Source organism: Ixodes scapularis, unplaced genomic scaffold (assembly GCF_016920785.2).
Source record: "Ixodes scapularis isolate PalLabHiFi unplaced genomic scaffold, ASM1692078v2 PGA_scaffold4__175_contigs__length_147842914, whole genome shotgun sequence".
Taxonomy (NCBI): domain Eukaryota; kingdom Metazoa; phylum Arthropoda; class Arachnida; order Ixodida; family Ixodidae; genus Ixodes; species Ixodes scapularis.
Window position 1 is genome coordinate 23,057,880 of NW_024609879.1, and position 8,717 is coordinate 23,066,596.

Below are 8,717 nucleotides of genomic sequence, written 5' to 3' on the forward strand. Positions count from 1 at the left end.
GTGGTACTTGCATCTTCGAACAGATTTTAAACAGCTTAGGTTTTAATTTAGGCGCTCATTTGTTGAGTACATTCCAACATGCTATCTAGCACGCAAGGGTCAGTTTACAAAGCATCGTGTGAATATGTTTGACTAAGTTACGTCGAGCTAAAGCTGTGCATTGACGAAGATTTGCGGGTTGTATGCTGTGCGACAAGTTACACCTTGGATAGGTTGGCAAGCCTCATAGAAATCACGGTTGTCTCGGTAACACACATTTGTTTCTTCATGTAAATATCCGCATTACTACGACATTGAACCTCAGATTACCGAAAGTGTCATACAGTATTTAAAAACACTCGAAATGCTCTCTGCATAACAAACTTTAGTACACTTTGTCATGGCGTATAATATTTTGTACTCAGTTCCAACAAGCTATTTGAAGCACGAAGGTGGTTCTGTAAAATTGCTTTGACAAATACGGAAGCACGGGTATGCACTACTATATATGATATCTACTAAACTTACAACAGTTCTAAATTAGGTGGTTTGTCAGAAACAAACCAATGAATTGTACTAAAAATTATACATACCTCTCGCAGTGGCATTCTGGATTAAAGCCGACAAAGCGCATAGAAAGACGTACTGCATCATTTTCTTCTCTACAAGGTGTTGGCTGTTTTATCATGAGTTTTTATAGAAAATGAACATCCTGTTTGTTCAATACATTGACCCCTTCAATATTGACATTATTATTTTCTAGTGCTAAAGGGCACCGGAAAATTAAGTAAAAATGCTGAAAGAGCGCATAGAGCATCCTTTAATGGTCAATGGCAGTTGTTGCGTTCTTGAAAGTTTCTTTACAACAGATTTGAATGTAGTTGACGCACTATAAGATATTTGCTTTAGGAGCCTTGATTTTGTAGTATGGTTTCATTTGAAATCGAACATGCGTGTCGAAGTGGGTGTTTTGATTCGCTTAAAAATATATATTTAGCCCCATTTAGCTTATAAACTAAACCATTCCGGTCAGTTTTTTTTTTTTTTTAATTTCTCCACAAATATTTTGGACTAAAGCTAGGTAAAACGCTTCGTTTAGGTTTTTTTTTTTATTCAGTTCTGGCGGTTCTGATAAAAGGGTAAAAGAGAATCACTCGCCGTAACTATTCTTGTTATTATAAGTTGCATGGCCGTTTGACCAAACCGCTTTAACGTATTTCATGCCAAAAATTAAAAAGAAAAAAAACAACAACAACACATTTTTGACCTTTTGCTGCCAAATCTGGAGCCTTGAATCTTCGGATTCATTGTAAATTTTGCTTACACCATATGCCTTTAGGCCTATACATATGCTATCGACAGTTTGCATTTTAGTTAAATTTATTTAAGGGAATAATAGCTATACATTTTTAAATTTTATGAAAAAGTTAATGTAGCCATACTTTGAGCCCACATTATCTAAAAAAAAACTCTTTTGATTCTGTGGGTAATTTTTCTGTGCAGGTAATCGAAATTACCACTTTTTCGTTGTATTTTAGTTCAGGTGCGTAGACACACATTCACCCGAATCGGCTGTGGGATAGTTTCGGAAGTTGGCTTTAGTGCAAGGCTTTTAAACTTAGAGTGCTAAGGGAAGGGGTTCGGAAGTGTTTTAGAGATGAAGGGGCCACAGAGTGAGTGAGCTAAAACATGTATTTGTTTTTATCAAATGATATCCTGCCTTGGCCGAGTTTTTCTTTTTTAAGCTTAAGGAACTACAAGGGTTGATTAGGGTGAGTGGATGAGGAGATGGCTACCATATCTTATGTAATCCATCAATAAAATGAGAAATCTTTGCTTCTGTTGCGACGAGTTCATGGGTTGCAATGCGCCTACTCCTGCGTCCCTAGGTTTTTTTTTACTTTTTTTTGTTTATTTAATTGTGGTGGAGATGGGCCGACGTGCTTCCAACACTAGAGCACGTCTGCCCCTACTCTTGCGCTGTTCTGACGGCACGGGAAAACAATGTTTGTTAATGATGCTGATGCTGATGATGGGGATCGCAGTGATGGTGATGATGATGATGATGGTTATTATTATTATTGTTATTATTATTATTGTTATTACTATTAATTTTGTTATTAGCGTGGCGCCGGAAGATGATCCACTGCTTGTTAAGCCCAATCCGATCAGCCCGAAGACTCGAGTCCCGCGCAAGCCGGAGCGTCCGTGGCGTGCAAGCTGAGCGTTGCCCCCTCACCTTCCCGCCGGAGGGCACTGTTTGTGACCAAGCTGGATCCGGTCACCACTTCTGCAGACGTCGTTGGGCATTTGTGTTCACTCGATGTGGAAAACTTGAAGTGCCACCGACTGAAGACTCGCTACAAAACCTACGCCTCTTTTCACGTCTCTGTAGCTGCCGAACATTCTGGGAAACTCTCTGACCCTGCTTTGTGGCCGGAGGATTGTCTTTTTAAACCTTTCAGAGGCGCTCTTCGTCAAGAACTCCTTCACTCGTCTGAAGAAGCCCACAAGCCCAACACTAAATACAAAGATGAGTAGCGTCGATTTGTTTTACCAGAATGTCCGTGGCCTGTGGAGGAAAGCTGAATGTTTCGTTGCCAACATAACTCTCTCTAATTACTCAATTGCTTGCTTAACGGAAACTTGGTTATGTCCTAGTGTTAGTTCCTCCGACTACTTTCCGCCTTGTTTTGATGTCTACCGTCACGATCGTGATTTCTCTTCCCGGGGCCGAGTAGGAGGCGGTGTATTGGTCGCGGTTAACAAACAATATAGTTCACGAAGACGTGAGGATCTGGAGAGATTTCCCGAGTCTCTGTGGGTGGAAATTGAGTGTTCTAGGAGAGAACGTATTTTAATTGGTCTGTTCTACCTTCCTCCTCAGACGACACCAGATGATTTCCAAATTGTCTCGCTGACATTGAAAGTACAATTAATGATTCACAGGGGAGCAATATCTTGATATTGGGGGATTTTAACGCTCCAGGTATTAACTGGACACAGTTCAATATCCTTACTGGCAACTTTTATTGTAAACAAAAGTGCAACTATCTCCTCAACTTTACTTCCTTTTTAGATCGCAGACAGCACAATAACATTCTAAACGATCAAGGTAATGCTTTAGATTTATGCTTTTCAAACACGGACGGTATACATGTCGCTCGAAGTGAACTTCCTATGATTCCTGAGGATAGCTATCACCCTGCTCTTGATGTAGTTGTTTCTGTTTTTGATCCTCCGGTCCTCAGTCCCTCTAATACTCCTTCCCCACACACATCGTAAAAGTATTCAGCGGGGGACTACACTGGAATGTATCACCATCTTTCGGGTGTTGACTGGGCTTCTATCTTGCAGTCGTCTGATATCAACGACCAAGTATATCTCCTCACAACTGTTGTTCAGGAGGCTATGGACATATATATCCCTCTTAAAACGTCTAAAAAATCTCGCTTCCCTGTCTGGATCTCTCGTGAACTCAGAACGCTTTTAAAACTGACAGTTTTTTTGCACAGGAGGTTTAAGAAAAGTGGTCTTCCAAAGTGGGAAGTTGAATTTAAAATTTGCGGAAAGTGATGTAAGAAAATTTTAAACCGTGATCGCCAGGCGCATTCTTACTTGGTAGAATCAGATCTTGTTAAAAATCCCAAGAAATTTTGGAGGTACGCTAAATCGCGCTTGGGGAAGAATATTGAGTCCGAAATCATCTTGAATCAGCATAGCGGCAGTGCAAAGGGCAAGTCTGAGTTGTTTGCGGATCACTTTGCGTCAGTTTACATTAATAATAATAACTGCCCCTCAACTCTTTTGCCTCACTCGGACGTACTTGGTGACACATTAGGTTCTGTGGTTGTCGATAAGGAATGTGTTAGGCTATGTATTAAGAAAATGAAACCCACATTGTCTGCAGGTCATGACGGGATATCCGCTGCAACTGTTAAGGGTTATCATGAATTACTTACGCCCATACTGTGCACAATTTTCAACAACTCTTTGACGTCAGGGATATTCCCTGACGACTGGAAACTGGCAGTGGTTGTTCCGGTTCTGAAATCTGGAAATAGTGGTGATGTTCTTAATTACAGAACGATTTCTCTTCTCTCGTCTTTTTCCAAACTCTTTGAAATGGTAATCTATCAATTCCTCTCTTGCAATTTTCGTAGTATAGTCATTCCCAATCAGCATGGTTTCATGTCCGGCAGATCGACATCCATCAATCTCGTATCTTTCAAGTTTACTTCCTCTGAAGTAGTTTGTAATAGAGGCCAGCTTGACGTTTTTTATTTCGACCTTAGTACGGCATTCGACGTAGTCAACCACTACATCCACCTATACAAGCTTTCCTCTTACGGAGTATGTGGTTAGGTATACAATTTGTTAAAAAGCTATTTGTCTGATAGGCAAGCCTATGTGTGCGTCAACAATACTACCTCGTCCTTGTTCAAGGCAAGCTCTGGAGTGCCTCAGGGATCTGTCTTGGGCCCCCTTCTTTTTAATATTTTTGTAAATGATGTCTCTCGAGTTATATTAAATTCTTCATTTCTGCAGTACGCTGATGATATAAAACTTTACAAAAAAATATCAACCTTAGAGGATTGCATCGCGCTTTACAATGACGCATATTCCTTTGGTCGTTGGTGTTTAGACAATGACCTCCGTTTGAATAATTCTAAAACAAAAGTAATGACATATTTTTGGCAAGACCCATGATATATTCTTTCCATACAGTTATCATGGCGAACTGCTGTCACGTGTAAGTGGACTGAGAGACCTTGGAGTTGTCTTTGATTCAACCCTGAGATTTGACACTCACGTTATCAGAGTGGTTCAATTGGCCTCGCGCACGTTAGGTGTCGTGTCTCGCATAACGAAGAAATTCAAAAGCCCGTCCGCTTTTTTTACGCTGTATTGTTCCTTATTTAGATCCCAGCTAGAGTACGCCGCGGTTGTTTGGAACGGCATTTCCAAAACTAACAGTTTATCGGTCGAGCGAGTCCAAAAAAAAATAATTTCTATCTTTAAGTATCGTTACCTTGAGAAAGATGATCCTTGTCTGAACGGTGTGTGTAACTCGCAACTTGTCAACTTGTTGAGCCTGCAGCAGCGTCGGGTGAAGGCAGATTTGTTGTTTTTGTTTAAGACCCTGCACGGCTCGATTAAGTCTCCCAGCCTTCTGTCCGAAGTGAGTCTCAGAGTTCCACGTGTGCCTACACGGCTACAATTATCTTTTTATATAGCTCGACATTTTAGCCAATTAAACCCGATCCAAAGATCGGCCGAGTGTCATAATCGCTACTCTGACACAATTGATATTTTTAACTCATGCGGGAGCAAGTTCGGAAATGCTGTTCGAATCTTCCTCTTGCAGGAAAAGGGCTGATCAGTTGAAGCGTTGATGTAGTATTTGCTTTTTGCTCTCACACCTGGTGATGTCTCTTTTTTGTGAACCATAGTTTTGTTTAACCCGAGACTGGGGTATTTCGGAAAAGGGACGAGAAGAAAAGAGGCCACAAGGAGGCGACGTCTCAAACACAGCTAAGGATTTTATTCCATCGTATGCACTTTTATACACACCACGTCCACACACCACCAACCAAGTCGACCAATGACAACATAACACCCGGAATACACTAAGCCAAACATAGGCCCAAAAGATTACAAAAGAAAAATCTTTCAGCCAGGCAAAAGGACAAGATAAGCCTCCGACTACACAAAGTCAACAAAGAACCGTTAAAAGGTTTCTTCAAACCCGCAAACACACGGAACCAAAGGGAAAGAGGGCATACAAGACCTAATTACACAAAGCCAAGCAACAAACCATTAAACTAGCCGGTACTTAGTCACCGTAAATAAAAAAAAACAAAAAAACGGCAACCGGTCATTTTACCCCGCACTACACATTGAAGGAAAGCGGAAGAGGGTAACCATGAACCAAAATACACAAAGGGGAGAATGCAAAAGTTCCAACCTCAACTACACCCTTGAAAGAAGTAACAAGGTATACCAGAACAAACAATATGTCCTGCACCTGTACTGCATCTTTGTAGGCAGCGCACAAAGTGCTGGATAGCTAAAAAAAAAACAAAAAAACGGGGGGTTTACATCTTGAGGAATTTTCTTGAGCTTTCTCCTAGATGCATTGATGGCTGGCTAATACAATTTCCCATTGACTTAATTCGGACTGTTTCCTTCACTACCCTTTTTATCTCATTTTCCTCTCGATGTATTACCTCCGTTTCCGACCAAAACACCTTACAATTGTTGCACTCAGACACGTGCCTGGCGATCTCCGAGTTCGGTGCCCCGTTTTTTACATTTCTTTTATGCTCGGTCAGTCTGTCATTCACGCACCGCGAAGTTTGCCCCACATATCTAAAACCACATGCTAAGGGTATCTCATAGACTACACCTCCTTTGCAAGCCACTGACCTGTCCTGATGTTGCCTTCTGCATTCCTTTGGAGGTGCAAAGAACGGAGTCATCCTGTTTAATTTGTAATCAGATGAAAACACTACGTCAACTCCAAATCTGTGAGCACTCGCTTTAAGGTTATGCGAAACACTGTGGTAGTACGGGACTACGGCAACCTTTTTACTTCTTTCTCTCGTTGTTCCATTTCTCTCGCCGAAACTTGGGGAGAGCTGCCTCGTGATGAAAACTTTATCATAACCCGCATCCTCTAACCTCACCCACTGCCTTTTGAGGGCTTGGCCTACATAATGAAGACATGACTTCTTTAGAGCGTTTCCGATTATTGATTTGACCACCCCAGCCTTCACAGTCTTTGAATGGCAGCTTCTTCTACTTAAAACTGGCTTTGCCGATTCTTTTCCGTACTCCCAGCACACTCCTTCTTGCACGTGAATACGTAAATCTAAAAACTGCAAAACTCCTCTGTCTGGCCCTTCAACAGTAAAGGTAAGTTCCGGTGCTGAGGCTCTCACCAGACTCTCTATTGCTCCCGTATCCTTCCCATGAAAGCTCATGACCACAATGTCATCAACATACCTTCTCACTAAAACTTCACCCGACCCCCAAACTGCCAGCCTTTCCGAGATCGCGTTATCCAAAGAGTTTAAATAAATTTCTGCCAAAATAGGTGCCACCGCAGACCCAATACACACACCCTTCTTTTGAATCCCCATGCGTTCCTTGAACTCCACTACCGTGGCTTTAAGATAAAGATCCAAGATCGCTAAAAACCTATCTACCGGAATCCCCGTACCTGATTGAAATTTTACCAAATTACGCTCCAAAGCCTCTCTAACCCTACTCATCAACAGCTGTTTTTCAAGAGAATAGTACAGATCTTTAATGTCCATCGAGATCAACGAGCATTGCCTCCCATGGTGAGCATCTAAAATCTGAACAAAATCGTCTGAGTTTCTTAACGAAAGACTGTTTTCCAATCTAGCGAAGTCTAAACCTTTTTGAAGAAACTTCGAAACCATGCTTTGCCACGTTCCGTTCTCATTAATAATCGTGCGGAACGGCATTTCCGGCTTGTGGTCCTTTAAGAAGAATTTTACACTTAAAGTGCTTCTCGGCTGATTCAGGACTTTCCTGGCTAAGGTCTCTAAACCCTTGTCTTTAAGTGTAGCTGAGATGTCCTTCCTTAATTTTCCCAACTTGCCTTGCCATGCCATGAATACCGAGTCCAATGCCTCTGTTGACTTTTTTTCAAAAACCGCCAATGGAAGGACGGCAAACATACCGCTCTTATCGGTCTGTAACAATTCCAGTGATCTAGATTTAAAGTCATTTCTTACTTCCGTGATAGCCTGAAAATTTCTCCTGTCTTTTTTATACGAATCATCCACAACTCTTTCCATTCTACTGACCGCGTAGTCCACAAAAGCAACCCTTTCGTCTAACCCTACTTTTCTAGCAATTGTCTGGATCGCGGAAAAAACATCTACTCTCGACGGTTTTACATTTACACAAAACTTCGGTCCTCCTCTCAACAATTCCTCCGTCCTCTCTGTAAATGCGACTTTACAAGGATTCAGAATACCGCACCTCCGAGCCCCAGCGGATTGGTCACCATTCACAAAACTACAACTATTTCCAAACCCAACATTCGACCTTTTTACAGCGTCCAACACTAATCTTCGTCGCACATACCAGTTTCGTTCAAAATGCTGTCTTCTTCCAGTGTCCCACAGTCGAAACCTCTGGTGGTTCCTGTAACCCTCTCCGAGTAGAATCGTCCAAAGCCGAACCGATGCCCTGTTCAGCTCAAGCACCCTGGCACTTGTGGCATCCCTGTACGCCTTGATGATCTTCTTTTTGCAGCTCCAGGGAATCCGGGTCGCCGAAAGATGCCCGAAGAGCCCAGGGTCCTCGTGACGCTTTCTCAGAGAGATCCCGAAGAACGCCATGTCTGCCTGTAGGACGGCAAGGCGGCGTCCCAAAATGTCCAAAATCGTGTACGCTTGTACCAGTAGCGTAGTCGGTGGTGGGGAAAACGTGGGTCCATACGAAAAAGGGAATAAGCCTGCTTCTGGGATTGATAGTGAAAAAATTGTAAGAGTGCAGGCGAGCTGGTGGAAGTTAACCATAGTTTTGTTTAACCCGTGACTGGGGTATTTCGGAAAAGGGACGAGAAGAAAAGAGGCCACAAGGAGGCGACGTCTCAAACACAGCTAAGGATTTTATTCCATCGTATGCACTTTTATACACACCACGTCCACAGACCACCAACCAAGTCGACCAATGACAACATAACACCCGGAATA

At 42.3% G+C, this 8,717-nt stretch overlaps 2 protein-coding genes across 2 annotated transcripts in view; both read right to left on the bottom strand.

The window, feature by feature from the left end:
• The window catches only part of LOC115315237 (venom metalloproteinase antarease-like TtrivMP_A), a 107,378-nt gene extending 106,745 nt beyond the window's left edge, over window positions 1–633 (bottom strand). Inside the window, exon 1 of the mRNA XM_040217619.1 lies at window positions 573–633. Coding sequence (XP_040073553.1) covers window positions 573–633 — 61 coding nt within the window. The remainder of the gene's footprint in view (window positions 1–572) is intronic.
• Window positions 634–6,077: 5,444 nt separating this feature from the next.
• LOC115323547 lies at window positions 6,078–8,360 on the bottom strand. Its single transcript, XM_029983941.2, has one exon. It carries the CDS (start codon window positions 8,358–8,360, stop codon window positions 6,078–6,080), a length of 2,283 nt encoding a protein of 760 aa, XP_029839801.2.
• Between the last annotated feature and the right edge of the window lie 357 nt (window positions 8,361–8,717).